This window comes from Saccopteryx bilineata, chromosome 2 (genome assembly GCF_036850765.1).
Source record: "Saccopteryx bilineata isolate mSacBil1 chromosome 2, mSacBil1_pri_phased_curated, whole genome shotgun sequence".
NCBI lineage: Eukaryota > Metazoa > Chordata > Mammalia > Chiroptera > Emballonuridae > Saccopteryx > Saccopteryx bilineata.
The window spans coordinates 262,994,010-263,011,175 of NC_089491.1; the positions used below are offsets into that span (position 1 = coordinate 262,994,010).

General features: G+C 41.3%; 1 protein-coding gene across 9 annotated transcripts in view; it reads right to left on the reverse strand.

Annotated features, from left to right (window-relative positions):
- The window catches only part of GIT2 (GIT ArfGAP 2), a 56,425-nt gene that overhangs the window by 26,654 nt on the left and 12,605 nt on the right, over positions 1–17,166 (reverse strand). For 7 of the 9 annotated variants that reach the window (XM_066260396.1, XM_066260400.1, XM_066260398.1 and 4 more), the window contains exons 7-12: positions 16,962–17,056; positions 10,676–10,721; positions 9,153–9,204; positions 5,419–5,491; positions 5,072–5,169; positions 3,734–3,845 (exon numbers count right to left, since the gene is read on the reverse strand). In XM_066260396.1, the coding sequence (XP_066116493.1) occupies positions 3,734–3,845; positions 5,072–5,169; positions 5,419–5,491; positions 9,153–9,204; positions 10,676–10,721; positions 16,962–17,056 (476 nt within the window). The remainder of the gene's footprint in view (positions 1–3,733; positions 3,846–5,071; positions 5,170–5,418; positions 5,492–9,152; positions 9,205–10,675; positions 10,722–16,961; positions 17,057–17,166) is intronic. The other 2 variants (XM_066260399.1, XM_066260395.1) reach the window with 1 other exon arrangement.

The window sequence follows — 17,166 nt, forward strand, 5'->3', positions numbered from 1 at the left end:
GGAAAACATAACACTAAATAGACCTTGAAAAGAGCACCTGTTTATAATATGAAAGTTGAGACAAAAGGTAAAATGTGGCCTTATTCAATCTCAGTTGGAAATGTGTTTTCAGTGACTCAAATTTTTCAACATTCTGAATATGTTTACAAATTACCACAAAAAGTGCTGTGAGTACTCATTTGGGGGTTACATATATATTTTAGTGAATAGGTGAATTTGCACATACGGAATCTGCAAACAATGAGGACTGACTGTAAATCTGTATTTATATGTGGTATATCCACTTATACATATATGTATATAAATGTTTTACTTACAAAATTGGAATTTACTAAACTAAACCTTTATTTTTATTTTTTTGTGACAGAGACAGAGACAGAGAGACAGAGAAGGGAACAGATAGGAAAAGACAGACAGGAAAGGAGAGAGATGAGAAGCATGAATTCTTTGTTGTGGCACCTTACTTGTTCATTAATTGCTTTCTCATATGTGCCTTGACTGGGGGACTCCAGCAGAGTGAGTGAGTGACCCCTTGCTCAAGCCAGCTACCTTTGGCTCAAGCCAGCAACCACTGGGGCATGTCTATGAGCCCATGCTCAAGCCAGCTACTCCGTACGCAAGCTGGTGAGCCCACACTCAAGCCAGATGAGCTGGTGCTTAACCCGGCAATCTCAGGTTTCGAACCTGGGTCCTCTGAGTCCCATTCCAACACTCTATCCACTGCACCATTGCCTGGTCAGGCTAAACTAAACCTTTATTTTATTTTATTTTTTTTTACAGAGGCAGAGATAGACAGGGACAGACAGACAGGAATGGAGAGAGATGAGAAGCATCAATCATTAGTTTTTCGTTGCGTGTTGCGACTTCCTAGTTGTTCATTGATTGCTTTCTCATATGTGCCTTGACCGCGGGCCTTCAGCAGACCGAGTAACCCCTTGCTGGAGCCAGGGACCTTGGGTCCACGCTGGTGAACTTTGCTCAAACCAGATGAGCCCACGCTCGAGCTGGCGACCTCGGGGTCTCGAACCTGGGTCCTTGCGCATCCCAGTCCGACGCTCTATCCACTGCGCCACCACCTTGTCAGGCTAAACCTTTATTTTTAAAATTATTCCTTTAACCTGGCCTGTGGTGGCACAGTGGATAGATCATTCATCTGAACACTGAGGTCATTGGTTTGAAACCCTGGGCTTGCCCGGTCAAGACACATGCGAGAAGCAACTAATGAATAGCTAGGGTGAAGCAACTACTTCTTGTCCCCCCACCCTCCTCTCTCTGTAAAATCAATAAATAAAATTTTTAGAAAACAATTATTACTTTACACTATGTCATCACATATTCTCTGAAAAAGTGCACTATTCAAATATGTGACTAAATATTGCTCTATTATTTGTTTCTAATGTTTTTAGTGTCATATAAAACACCTCTGATTATTTCCCCTCAACACCTAGAAATGGAACCACCACATCAAGAGTATGTACATCTTGATACTCTAAATTTATGAGAGACCCTTATCATTGCACCTTCACTGAAGTTTAATAAGCTTTCTTAGAACTTGTTTACTCCTGGGTGAACAAGTAAAATCAAGAACACATTGCTGTCAGTTAATGAGTACTTACTGTTCTGGGGAATGTGATGTTGACTGAAAACTTAATTTTTTTTTTTTTTAACTGAGACAGAGAGAAAGAGAGAGGGATAGATAGGGATAGACAGACAGGAATGTAGAAAGATGAGAAGCATCAATCATCAGTTTTTCATTGTGGCACCTCAGTTGTTCATTGATTGCTTTCTCATATGTGCCCTGACCACGGGGCTACAGCAGACTGAGTAATCCCTTGCTCAAACCAGTGACCTTGGGTCCAAACTGGTGAGCTTTTGCTCAAACCAGATGAGCCCACACTTAAGCTGGCAACCTCGGGGTCTCGAACCTGGGTCCTCTGCATCTCAGTCCGATGCTCTATCCACTGTGCCACCGCCTGGTCAGGCTGAAAACTTAATTTTTATGATACGTGTTTCTTCTATCTAAATGTCTTTTTTTGGGGGGGGCAGAGAGAGTCAGAGAGAGGGACAGATAGGGACAGATAGGACAGACAGAAAGGGAGAGAGATGAGAAACATCAATTCTTCATTGTGGCACCTTAGTTGTTCATTGACTGATTTCTCATATGTGCCTTGACTGGGGGGCTACAGCAGACTGAGTGACCCCTTGCTCGAGTCAGCGACTTTGGGCTCAAGCTGGTGACCTCGGGGTCTTGAACCTGGGTCCTCTGCGTCCCTGTCCCACGCTCTATCCATTGTGCCACCGCCTGGTCTGGCTATTTAAATGTTTTACAATAAAAAAATGTATAATTTTTATAATTAGAAAAAAACAAGGATACAGTTTCGGGGCTGAATGAAGCATGTTCCTAAGCACAGAGACAGGACTCTGAGCTTCTGAACTAGGCACCTCAGAAATAGGCACTTGGGCCTGACCAGGTGGTGGTGCAGTGGATAGAGTGTCAGAATGGGATGCGGAGGACCTAGGTTCAAAACCCCGAGGTTGCCAGCTTGAGCACAGGTTCATCTATTGATAGTTTGAGCAAGGCTCACCAGCTTGATTGAGCCCAACGTTGCTGTCTTGAACAAGGGGTCACTTGGTCTGCTGTAGCCCCCTGGTCAAGGCACAGATGAGAAGGCAATTAATGAACAACTCAGGTGCTACAACGAAGAACTGATGCTTCTCATCTCTCTCCCTTCCTGTCTGTCCCTCTCTCTGTTTCTATCTCTGTCAAAAAAACAAACAAAAAACAAAGAAATAGGCACTTGGTGCTTGCTTTCTTTACAATTCTGAACCACAATAATTCTCACTGTAGACATCTAAAGTTTATAGTAACAAATTTAAAATATTTAGAACTCAGTTTTGTAGGTAAGCAACAGCAGGTAAACTGTAATTTCAATCAAGAGGGCTTATCTTCTTTTTTTTTTATTTTTTTATTTTTTTATTTTTTATTTTTTTTTATTTTTTTTATTTTTTTCATTTTTCTGAAGCTGGAAACAGGGAGAGACAGTCAGACAGACTCCCGCATGCGCCCGACCGGGATTCACCCGGCACGCCCACCAGGGGGCGATGCTCTGCCCATCCTGGGCATCGCCATGTTGCGACCAGAGCCACTCTAGCGCCTGGGGCAGAGGCCACAGAGCCATCCCCAGCGCCCGGGCCATCTTTGCTCCAGTGGAGCCTTGGCTGCGGGAGGAGAAGAGAGAGACAGAGAGGAAGGCGCGACGGAGGGGTGGAGAAGCAAATGTGCGCTTCTCCTGTGTGCCCTGGCCGGGAATCGAACCCAGGTCCTCCGCACGCTAGGCCGACGCTCAACCGCTGAGCCAACCGGCCAGGGCCAAGAGGGCTTATCTTCTTTACTTTTAACAAGAGCTATGTCAGAATTTTGGGTTAATTTCAGGATGCAATTTTATAGGAATAATGATAGGTGACCTAGGAGGGAAAAATTGCATATATGATATATCTGATTAGCAATTAATAATGCTAAAATATTTATATAGTAATTATCAGGGCTCAAAGAGGTAATCTTTTTTTCACAATATAATACCAACAACATGTGGTATGGCTTTAGTACAGTACCAATAACATGTACAGAGCTTTTGTTGATGGCTGCTCTGATTACTTTATAACTTTAAATCTAACACTTGTGTGAAATGCAGAAGGCCAAGGAAGCAAACATTTTGAGGTTTGAAACAGTTACCTTTTGAACTAGAGAGAGGACTGCCTTGCTGTCTCCTCTTGGCATCACTGAGAATGTCAATAACCAGGGTAGCAAACTCATGGGCATTAAACCGAGCTAATTTCTGTCTGCCCTGAGGATGAAATAAATAATTGGAAATATTTCCAAATGTAAGAATACACACATAAATATTCATATAAAACTAGGCAGGCTATTGTTAGACTTCGGCAAAGCCCTTCCAGCATAAACAAGGTATCATCAATCATAGCCATAATTGAACCACACAATAACATTTCCTTGCTATCAGTTTAAAACCATTTACATAAGAGAACTATTAATATTTAAGTTCTCACAACACATATTTATTTTTGAGAACAAAACCAAAACCTTTTGTCTCTAATATCAAATCAGTTTTGAAACAGACCTAGTAATGAAAACTTAATTTGGAAGGAAAAAAATTAATTTGGAGAAAAAATTTAAAATTTCAAGGTAAACAAAGTTAGCCCTGCTTGGTAGCTCAGTTAGAATGTCATCTTCATATTCTAATGTTGCAGGTACAATCTCTGTTCAGGGCACATACAAAAATCAACCAATGAATACATAAATAAATAGAACAAATGAAAGTTTCTCTCTCTCTCTCTCCCTTCCTCACTCTCTAAAATCAATCAGTAAGTAAAAATATTAAAAAAAAAAAGTTATAGTCTATATGCTGGACTTCATTACATATAGCCACTAATCAAAAAAATTAAAAGACCCTCATAATTTAATCATTTTTCTCCTCTTGATGGGTGCTTAGGTTGTTTTTAATGCTCTATCATTGAATATGCACTTTGATGAAAATTGCTGTACATGAATCTTTGCATTTTTATTGGAGTATATTTGCAAATAAGGAATTCCCATGTGAAAGGATGGATACTTAAATTGGAGGTTTCTGAAACAGGTTAACAAATTGCTTTTTTAAAGTCTGCAATAATTTAAACTCTTATCTGCTGCATGAGAAAGCCCACCTTGCCAGATCTTTACCACTTTGCATCACTTTGATTTGAAGGACCCATTATTATTCATTTTATTAATATGACTGATGAAACTTTCATTAATGCCTCAGGTTGCTTTCTTTGATTGCTGATGAAGTTAAGTATTTCTTCACATTTGAAGGCCATTTCTAGTTCTTCTGTGAATTGTTTCATGACTAGATGCATCTACTGCTTTTCTTATCAATTTGTGAGTTGTGTGTGTGTAAACGCTATTCACATTTGAATCAATCAAAAAATTTTAAGTGCCTGTCCTGGAAAAAAATATCATGGTATCAGCTATTCTCAAAATATCACTACTGGTTACTTTTCACACTCAGTCACTTGCCTGGTTCCGTGTTGATGAATACTCAGGATTGACGGGAAGAAAGGGGACGACAGTTGTCTCGGTCACCAGGGTACTGTGGTTTTGTGTAGCAAGCCAGACTAGCCAGAGGAAAGAGCCAGAGATAGAATCTCATCACCATGGGTGTGCCACCCCACTCCTCTGAGAGCCACGGCCCCACCTTACTAGGGAGACTCAAGGAAGCACAATCCGAAGCCAACATACACAAAGGTAAATGTCCATACATGTGTTAACAGGACAGTAGAAATTGGGCAAGTAAAACACTGAGGCTGGCAGCTTGTCACTGCCCACTGATAACAAGCTTATTAGATAGCCACATGTTAAGTCACCTGCATCAGTCTCTCGCCTGTCAACTTCATCGTACACATCCATGGCAAGTTCTTCAAACAAATGATTACTTAGCTGAAAGTAAAAAAATATCAGGAACACAAGGGACAAGGATTAACACTAGCAGAATGAGCAGGGACTGTGACTTATTTACCCTTTTATTGCCAATGTTTTATCCAAAGCCAGTGCTTAGTAAATACCCACTGTAACAGACAGTAACATTTCCAAAATAATACAGATCCTCTAGAAATACCTGCTTCCCATAGCAGCCTCACTGGTCTGTGGCATGCAGACAGGACTATGCTATAAAGGAGGCAAGAGGCTCTAAAGTGCCTATCTCAAATACATATTCGTGAGAATGTTTGCCCCCAAATATAAGGGGTCGTAAACCCCTGGCAAGATAAAGATGCTAAAACATGCCATTTTGTGCATGCCATTGCACAAAAATATCATCAAAACTTGGTTAAATCTCTTTGCCCTCTTCATCAGTATTCCTCCAGTCCCCAGAAGAACTGAGCATCCCCAATAAAGCATAGCCTGTCTGATCAGTACACTGTGCAGGGTCAGCCAACAAAATAGTTCTCTCAGAGTCTAGATCCCTGCCCCAATGAGGCTAAGCCCCTGCCAGGGTATCTCCAGCTCTCTCTGTGCTTTTTTTCTCATAAAATGTACTCTGACACTTGGTTGCTATTACTTTTTAAGTTGACTGCTTCCCCACTCTGCGAGGGTTGACTGAGTCTGTTCTCGTCTCTGCTGTACTCTACAATCCATAAGCAGTACCTAGCACTGAGACGGGGCTCTCGGTGCATGTCCAATCACATACCCACCACAAAGTAGTTTATGCAGCAATTTTAAATTCTGGCCACATAGGCCTCATGGGAACTTGCTAAAATGAGTACAATACATTGTTGGGAGGAAAGAAAAACAGGATATAAAATTCTATAATTATGATTAAACTACAATTTAAAAAAGATGAATCTGATCCCATTATGCCAAGGTTACAGGTTTGATTCCCCATCAGGGCACATACAAGAATCAACCAACAAATATATAAATAAGTAGAACAATAAATTGATGTTTCTCTTTCTCTCACTCTAAAATCAGTTATAAAATTTTTTTTTAAAGATACATACCATATTTTCCCATGTATGAGATGCACTCCCCCAAAAAAGAATTTGGGGTCTAAAAACTGGGTGCATCTTATACAGTGGTTGTAGATTTTTTTTTACTTGCATTTTCTGCTTGTTTTTGCACTCACTGTTGAAGACAGTGATCTGTCATCACACATAGTGAGGACAAGCTCATAGATGGGAGTTTTGACAGTGATGAGGAGTTGTATGTATTTTATGATGAATAAAATTTGAGTTCAATAATTTTGGGCCTTAAAATTAAGGTGCATCTTATACATGGGATTGTCTGATACATGGGGAAATATGGTATCTGAAACAAGAATCAGAATATACCAAAATATTGAGCCTGAATCCATTTAAAGGATAGTGGATAAGGATGATTACCCTTTCCTATTTTCCAAAGTTTCTCTAGCGTGGTTACATTACATTTAAAACAAAATAAATTCTGAAACTTTTGCTGGATAGTGATGGAACGAGTAGAAACCTGAACTTGCGTAATAAATATCTAGTCTCTTCCTTCGTAAGAGTTCTAAGCTGATGTTATTTTTACTAACAATAATTGCAACAGCAACACTATACTGACTAAGGGCTTACATACAAGCACTATATTAATATCATTGTATTTAACACTCATGACACCTCTATGAAATAGGAACTACTAGTATTCTACTTTACAGATAAGGAAATTGACGCACAGAAGTTAGTTTACCTAAAGTCACAAAGCCAATAAATGGCAATAGATCTGAGATCCACATTTAAGTCCCTTGTAGTGTTAACATTCGCTAATTTAAGGAATACATTAGTCTTATATATATCTCTTAGCTTTTCGGGAAGGAGGGCGGGAGGGAGGGAGGAAAGTATGTAGGTAAGTAGAGATGGAGAAAGTGGGGAGATATTGTAGGATAAACACCAAATAGGCACTTATAATATGTTGTGAGAATACTGTCCTTCTCACCTGTGAGGAGACCACAGGGTGGGGCCAACAACAACAGCTCAGTCTCACCGAGAAGTTCTGGATTGCAACCCTTTAGGCATCATTATCTCCCTCTCTAGGAGAGGACACCAAGGCACAGAGAGGCTAAGGAGCCTGTCAGACCTGAGATCTGTACCTGACCAGTCTGACCCAGAGTCCATGTTCTTGGGAGCTGTACTTGAGTTGGTTCTAGATATTTACCTAGGGCCTGCCACGTGCTAGATAGGACAGACACAGCCCCAGCTTTAAGCCTAGCAAATGTAAGATAGTCAAAAGGGAACGTGGGTTTTACCTTTGTTGGATTTAAAATAAAAATTGGCGTACATACTCTAATTAAAAGGAAATCACAAAATATTTAGTGCTATCTAACTCCAAAGCTTATTATCTTAACTATATGACCTCCTTAATTTAAGAAAGGCGATAAAACAGACACACAAAACTGTAGATACAGAACACAGAGACACCAAACAAATTGCATAAAATACATTTATTTCATATTACAGTTAAATACTAGTAATAATAAATTCATTTTATGTAATATTTAGTACTTAATATTATATGACGTTTTAGTAAAGGGTCTTCTGTGAAAAGGGGAATGAAGAAAAAGTCATAAATTGGAGGAGAGCTACAATTTCAATTGGGCTTTGGGAAAACTACTACCCACATTGCAAAGGTGGTCAGATTTTAGCTGCTTGAATATGAAAGGGATGGAAGCTGGGAATGGGAAAGGGGAATGCTGCAGGAAAAAGAGGGAAAGAGGATTCCTGAAAGAGGACTTGAAGGCAGCTAATGGCCTCAGAGAGTGCTAACACACAACGAAATATTTCAACACACACACACACAATCAGATAGGAAGCAGGGCAGGAACTGAAAGGTGCAAGTTGGTTGATGCCCTTAAAATTACGCAAAGAAGAATCTTGGTTCTGATCCAGAGAGCAATGAGAAGAGCTGCGGAGTGAAATCTGGTGGTTAAAACAACTGAGGACGCACCTTCGGGAAGCTTCACTTGTGGGGACTATACAAAGAGAAATCCCAGAGAGGCTGACTCCTGACTAAGCCTGAGGTGGGCAAGCTGGAAAGAAATACTCAGATTAAAGTGAGGTTTGAGCTGCAGAACTGGGCAAACTCTGGGCACATACCTGAGGCAGGATCACCAGATTTTAAAAGCAGATTTACAAACCTCAGATGAAAGGCATGGGATATGTGAGAGTTACAATGGAGGCTGGATCCCAATGGCATCAAGTGAATCTATGGTACTCACCATTTCAACATCTGCTTTTATCAATCTTTATCAGGAAGAAATCCCAAGAAGTGTGTCCCACTTACTTATTTACATTGGGAGAAACAAGGAACTCTTGTAAGTAGAAACAATTTCCCAATGTCAAAGGCACAGCCTTCACATTTAAAATGACCAGAAAAATGGCATTATTTGAAGCAGAACCAAAAAACTAGGTATACCGAACTTAGTAATACTTCCAGTCTTCAGTGCTATATATTCGATGGTCTGCTTCTAATTTAACAACATCTAAGAGAATAAACAGTCATCTGATGCAACAGGTAACAAGCTGAGAGCAGTATTAGCAGGATACAGTTCTCATACTGGAGTTCACTAGGAGTTCAATAGGATACTCACAGATTGAAGTTTCTTCTTAGCAGCTTTTGCCAATTCAGACAAATCCAGGCTGCTAAGAAAATGTACAAAACTAATAAGCAAATAAATAAAATCATTTCCGTGAGCCCTGCATAAGATAAAGTTCATCAAAGGATGGAGATGTTAATTAGAGTTTATGGGCATGGTTAGAGCCAAAAATTCTATAGCCCAATAGAATCAGAGAGGAAACTTTGAAAAGAACTTGGTGAAAGTAGCTCCTTCTAGAAATACCATAATCATGTAAACATGTTTAAAAGAAAAATTATCACCTACTAATTAAAAGACAGAAACTAATGTGAAAAGTCACGATTTTTTAAGTATAAAAAAAGTATGGTAGAAGAAACTATAAAAAGGGTAGAATGTTAAAAACTAGAATGGCAAGATTATATCTGAAATAGCAATTAATCATTTCATAAACTCTTGACAGTATTTGTGCAAAGGTAATTGGCTAAATTAAGGGTTCATTCCTGCAGCCTTGAACTCATCTGACTTTACAGACCAGGGGTCAGCAGATTACAACCCACTTTTTGATTAGCTCATGAGCTAAGAATAATGTTTACATTTTTAATGGGGGGGGGGAGGGAAAAGAGTATTTCATAACTTGTGGAAATTACATGTAAAATTCAAATTTCAGCATCCAAACATAAAATTTTATCAGAACAGGCATGCCCTTCATTTACATAGCGTCCATGGATGCTTTCATCTACAATGGCAGAGTTAAGTAGCTGGGACAAAGACTGTATGGCCCACAAAACTTAAAATATTTACTATCTAGCCTTTAACAACAAAAAAACTTGCCGACCCCTGCTATGGACAAAGAATATACAAGGGGTACTCGGGTTATGACAGTCTCGATATAAGACGTTTCGAGTTTACGACACTCACTCCCATAAAAACTTAAAAAAATTGAGATGCGAGTGTTTCGGCTTATGCTACTAGCATCATACTTACAGACTATGTGGTGAACTTGTTTGGTTGCACACGGTGGAAGAACACGCAGTAGTACCGCATATCAGTGAGAGAGCTGGACTTTTTCTGTGGCTTAGTTGTGTTTTTATGTTCTAGATTATGATTTTACAACTGTGTTAGGATAGGTAAGTGATGTAGGCTAGGGTGTGTTTCAACTTACACCAAAATTTGGTTACATCACTGCCATAGGAAAGGAACTGTGTCGTAACCTGAGGATCCCCTTGTACTTCTGTAATCAGTATTCTTTGAATATAATCTATAGACACAATTATACTACCACAACTGGCTAAAACTGTGAGACAATATTATTAACTCCAATTTTCTTATTAGTAAATTTGTTACTTTCAACTTTTATGCTCTTTCAACTTAAGTTTTATATGGTGGTTTACTTACAGCCGTCTTATTTCCAAATTGTATAGCCATAAAAGAGAAAAATGTATGCGCTTTGTTAAACATAAAATATTATACACTCAAACATATACAACCAAGGAAATATTAGTGACAGATAAAGTTGGTTGGTATTTCAATGACCTTACCTGTCTGCCATTTGAGGTATTATAAAGTGCTGTCCATTTTTGTGATCTGAAAAAGAAACCAAGCCAAAGTTTTATTCATATACTGATAAAACCGGCAAAGGAACACACCATTATTTTCTCAATTTCTCTCTTTTTTTGGCGGAAGGGTTAGGGGAGAGATAGTGAGGCAGACTCCGGCATGGCCTTGACCGGGATCCACCCAACAACCCCATCTGGGGCCAAGCAATGCTCTAGTACTGAACTATTTTTAGCGTCTGAGGCTGTGCTCCTAAGGAGCTATCCTCAGTACCTGGGGATACACCCAGACCAATCAAGTCAATGGCTGTGTGAGAGGAAGAGGGAGAGGAGGGGGAAAGGGAGTGGGGAGAAGCAGATGGTTGCTTCTCCAGTGTGCCCTGACCGGTAATCAAACCCAGGATGTCCATACACTGAGGCGATGCTCTATCCACTGAGCTACTGGCATGAGTTTCTCAATTTCTCTTTTGCAATTAGTCTTCCCATAATTATGCATTATATGTGGGGGAACAGAAGTTGCCAGATTGGCTACAAATTCCCAAAGACCTGGCTAGTAGCAAGGATCCTACTTTTCCTTGCTCTGAAGTCTACTTCATTTAATAATATAGCCACTTTAGCTTTGTTTTACTTAGTGTCTGCATTGTACTATATATCCTTTTATACCTTTTTTTTTTTTTAATTTTTTTTTATTATTATTTTTTTTTATTTATTCATTTTAGAGAGGAGAGGGAGAGACAGAGAGAGAGAGAGAGAGAGAGAGAGAGAAGGGGGGAGGAACTGGAAGCATCAACTCCCATATGTGCCTTGACCATATGGGGTTTTGAACCGGCGACCTCAGCATTTCCAGGTTGACGCTTTATCCACTGCGCCACCACAGGTCAGGCTATACCTTTTTTTTTTTAACATATCTAGTTATCATATTTAAAATGAGTTTCTTGTGGACAGCATATAGTTAGGACTTTTTTGTGTGACAGAGAGACAGACAGACAGGAACAGACAGACAGGAAGAGAGAAAGATGAGAAGCATCAATTCTTCATTGTGGCTCCTTAGTTGTTCATTGATTGCTTTCTTATATGTGCCTTGATGGGGGGGGGGCTCCAGCAGAGCAAGTGACCCCTTGCTCAAGCCAGCAACCTTGGGCTTCAAGCCAGTGACCACTGGGTCATGTCTATGATCCCACACTTAAGCTAGCAACCTTGGGGTTTTTTTTTTTTTTTTTTTTTTTTTTTTTTCATTTTTCTGAAGCTGGAAACAGGGAGAGACAGTCAGACAGACTCCCGCATGCGCCCGACCGGGATCCACCCGGCCCGCCCACCAGGGGCGGTGCTCTGCCCCCCAGGGGGGCGATGCTCTGCCCATCCTGGGCGTCGCCATATTGCGACCAGAGCCACTCTAGCGCCTGAGGCAGAGGCCACAGAGCCATGCCCAGCGCCCGGGCCATCTCTGCTCCAATGGAGCCTTGGCTGCGGGAGGGGAAGAGAGAGACAGAGAGGAAAGCGCGGCGGAGGGGTGGAGAAGCAAATGGGCGCTTCTCCTGTGTGCCCTGGCCGGGAATCGAACCCGGGTCCTCCGCACGCTAGGCCGACGCTCTACCGCTGAGCCAACCGGCCAGGGCCAACCTTGGGGTTTTGAACTTGGGTCTGCTGCGTCCCAGTCCAATGCTCTATCCTCTATGCTACCTCCTGGTCAGGCATGTTTCTTAGTTTTTTTTTTTTAAGATTTTATTTATTCATTTTTAGAAGGCAGCGAGAGAAGGGGGAAGAGGGGAGAAAAGAGGGAAAGGGGGAGAGGGGGAAAAGGGGTAAGAAGGGGAGAGAGGGTGAAAGAAAGGGGAGGAGAGAAGGGAGAGGAGCAGGAAGCATCAACTGCCATATATGCTTTGACCAGGCAAGCCTAAGGTTTCAAACTGGTGACCTCAGCGCTCCAAGTCAACATTTTATCCACTGCACCATCACAGGTCAGGCCAAGACTTGTATCTTGTTTTAAATCTTCTGACAATGTCTGCTTTTAATTGATATGTTTACCTCATTAACATTTAATGTCGTTCTTGATATGTTTGGATATAAGTTTATAATTTTATTAGTTTCTGTTTGAGCCTGGTTTTTTGTTCCTCTCTTCCCCCTTTCCTCTTTTTTGAATATTCTGAATCAAAATATCTTTTGATTAATTTTTAATATTCCATTTTAATTCATCTACAGGTTTTGAGCATCTATTATTACATAGTATGTTTTTAGTGGTTGTGCTAGATTATAATATACATAAATTTTTATAGTCTTAGAAACAAATAACTTTATCATTTTAAGAATGTAATCTTTTTTATCTTATTTTTATTAATTTTAATGCAGTGACATTGATAAATCAGGGTACATATGTTCCGAGAAAACATCTCTAGATTATTTTGACCTTTGATTATGCTGCATATCCCTCACTCAAAGTCAAACCCATCCTCCGTCACCTTCTATCTGGTTTTCTTTGTGCCCCTACCCTCCCCCCACCCCAAGAATGTAATCTTATCTCCGTATTTCTCTCTCCCTTTTTCTGTTGTAGTTGTCAAATGTATTACATTTACATATGCTGAAAACCCCATCAGATGTTATAATTTTTAACTGTTATACATAGTTTTCAGAACTTAGGAGGAAAAAGTCTGATATTTTTATCCAACTTCTTGTCATATCTGTTGCTTTTCTTTCATTCTGAAGTTCCAAGATTCCTTCCCGTTTCAACTCCCTTCCCCTCAAAAAACTTGCTTCAACATTTGTATTTTTTTTTTTTTTGTATTTTTCTGAAGCTGGAAACGGGGAGAGACAGTCAGACAGACTCCCGCATGCGCCCGACCTGGATCCACCCAGCACGCCCACCAGGGGCGAGGCTCTGCCCACCAGGGGGCGATGCTCTGCCCCTTGGGGTGTCGCTCTGCAGCGACCAGAGCCACTCTAGCGCCCGGGCCATCTTTGCTCCAATGGAGCTCTGGCTCCCGGAGGGGAAGAGAGAGACAGAGAGGAAGGGGGGGCGTAGAGAAGCAAATGGGCGCTTCTCCTATGTGCCCCGGCCGGTAATCGAACCCGGGTCCCCTGCACGCCAGGCCGACGCTCTACCGCTGAGCCAACCGGCCAGGGCCTCAACATTTGTTAGAACTAATTCTCTTGTTTTCTTTCATTGTAAAAATGTCTTTATTTTGCCTTCATTCCAGAAGGTTATTTTATTGAAAACGGTTAACAATTCTTTTTTTTTCAGCATTTCAAAAATATTGTTCCACTTCCTTTTCATATCCATGGTTTCTGACAAGAAATATATAGCCATTCAAATAATCATTCTTTTATGTTATTTTTTTCCTTGTTTGCTTTCAGGATGTTTTTGTTATCTTTGGTTTTCGGCAGTTTGATTTTGATGTATCTGAGTGAGATTTTTTTTTTGTATTTTTCTGAAGTTAGAAGTGGGGAGGCAGTCAGACAGACTCCCACATGCACCCACTGGGATCCACCCGGCATGCCTACCAGGGGGTGATGCTTGGCCCATCTAGGGCGTTGCTCTGCTTCAATTGGAGCTATTCTAGCACCTGAGGCGGAGGCCATGGATCAGTCCTCAGTGCCTGGGCCAACTCTGCTCCAATGGAGCCTTGGCTGCGGGAGGGGAAGAGAGAGATAGAGAGGAAGGAGAGCGGGAAGGGTGAAGAAGTAGATGGGCGCTTCTCTTGTGTGCCCTGACCGGGAACTGAACCTGGGACTTCTACACGCTGGGCTGATGCTCTACTGCTGAGCCAACTGGCCAGGGCCTATGAGTGAGAATTTGAGTTTATCCTTTTGGGAATTCTCTGAGCTTCTTGAATCTGTAAGTGTATGTCTTTCAACAAATTTAGGGTTTTTAGTCAATTATTTCTTCAAATATTTTTCTGTATCGCACTCTGATCTCTCTCTGGGAGTCTGATGATACAAATATGACTGTTTGGTATTGTCCCACAGGCCCCTGAGGCTCTGTCCAGTTTGATTTTCCTTCCTCTCATTTTTTCTCTCTATTGTTTAAACTGGATAATTTCTAGTGATCTATTTTCTTTTTTTTAGCAAGCAACGGGTGGGGGAGGGACAGACAGGAAGGGAGAGAGATGAGAAGCATCAATTCTTTCTTGCAGTTCCTTAGTTGTTCACTGATTGCTTTCCTGTATGTGCTTTGACTAGGGGACTCCAGCAGAGTGAGTGACCCCTTGCTCAAGCCAGTGACCTTGGGGTCATGTCTATGATACCATGCTCAAGCCAGTGAGACCACGCTCAAGCCAGATAAGCCTACACTCAAGTCGGCAACTCTGGGGTTTCAAACCTGGGTCCTCAGCATCCTTGGTTGATGCTCTATCCACTATGTCACTGCCTGGTTAGGCTAGTGATCTATTTTCAAATCACTCACTCTTATTTTTGTCAATTCCAACTTGCTTATATTAAACTTCCAATGAGTTTTAAAATTTTAGTTATTATATTTTTCAGTTCTATTTGGTTCATTTCTATATCTTCTGTTTCTCTGCTGAGACTTTCTAAATTTCTATTTGGTTCAAGATGTTCACACTTCTCAGAGCATGGTGTTACTGTCTGCTTTAAAATTTTTGTCTGATAATTTCAACAACTGTGTCATCTGGGGTTGGTGTCTGCTGACTACCTTTTCTCATACAAATCTGAGATTTTCCTGGTTCTTCATATGTCAAGTCATTATGAATGGTATCCTGGACATTTTGAATATTATATTGTGAGACTCTTGAGTCTTCCTTAAATTCTATGGACAATGTTAACATTATTGTTTTAACAGGGAACTGACTAGGTTAGGTTTTGTCTCCTGGGCAAGTGTTGAAGAATAAAGAGAAAAATAAGAGCAACAGGATTCCCCTCACGCTCTTGGCCAGAGATTTAGGCACCTGTGCTGTCACTGCTGTTGCTACTACTGTAGCCACAGGACTGCTGGGGGCTCGGGTAGGGGGAAAAGGAAGAAGGAGGGGTAAAAAAACCCAACGGAATCCCCCAATTCTTTTTCCTGCTCCTCACATCAGACAGAGAAGGCTTCTTTGTATCTGTGATAAGTTCCAGGTTTCGGGCTGTCGTGGAGGCCAAAACAAACAGAATACTCACCACCAGTTTGATGGTATGTTGGGTTCCCTAATCTACCAGTTAGAGTCATTAAATAACTATTCCATGTATTTGGTCCAGGGTTTTTAATTATATTCAGGAGACAGGTGAGGTATGCTCGGTCTATCTCACCAGGAACTGGATCCACACCAGGGACTCTTTTTTTTTTTTTTTTTTTTAATTTTTATGAAGCTGGAAACAGGGAGAGACAGTCAGACAGACTCCCGCATGCGCCCGACCGGGATCCACCCGGCACGCCCACCAGGGGCGAAGCTCTGCCCACCAGGGGGCGATGCTCTGCCCATCCTGGGCGTCGCCATGTTGCGACCAGAGCCACTCTAGCGCCTGGGGCAGAGGCCACAGAGCCATCCCCAGCGCCCGGGCCATCTTTTGCTCCAATGGAGCCTTGGCTGCGGGAGGGGAAGAGAGAGACAGAGAGGGAAAGCGCGGCGGAGGGGTGGAGAAGCAAATGGGCGCTTCTCCTGTGTGCCCTGGCCGGTGCACCAGGGACTCTTAATTCTACATGAAGGGTTGGCAATTATTTTCTGTAATAGGCCAAATAAATATTTTAGGCTCTGTGGCTATATGGTCTCTGTCACAACTATTCAACCTACTCAATTCTGCTGCTGTGCCAAAGCAGTCATACACAATATGGAATTGGCATGGCTATCTTGCAATAAAACTTTATTTTTAACAAATAGGTGACAGGCTGCATTTGGCCCACAGACCACGGTGTGCCAACCTCAGTTCTACCTCACACAAATAAAGGTGGTTAAAAGCAAAGTTCACTTTTGAACTTTTTTCCATTCCTTAGATAGCAGAATTTCTCAAATAACTACAAAAATGACTGCTTTGCTCTTCCATTCCTAGTCTCATTATGTGAAAAATGTGGTGCACATTTGGTTTTGGTTTGATTATGCTTTTTGATACTTGAAACCATCACCAAGCTAAGGCTAAAATAAAGTTATAACAACTAAAATTCAAGGAGATTTGACCAACATCTTTTACATATAACTCAAAATGCTAGTTATCATTCCAAATAGAAACCCTTATTTACAAGTTTCTGGAGGCTATGTTACAGCAGAGGTCATAAATAATAGTGTCTCAACTTGTTTTTCCGGGGACTGACTAAATGGAGGTGTGGAGAGGCTGCTGTCCTTTCACTCACCTGGTTTCCTGCCACAGAGATAGAAGGCTAGTCTGTCGGTCAGCTCATACTGTATTTCTACAAGGCGTTCTGCCAGCTCATGGTGCCCTCCTTGCCTACCAAGAGAAAACAAAGTACCATTTATATTGCTCACCAGCCACTGGCTCTAGAATAGAAAAGTACAGAGACACCTCCTGAGACACCTGAGCAATTTATCAAACATGAC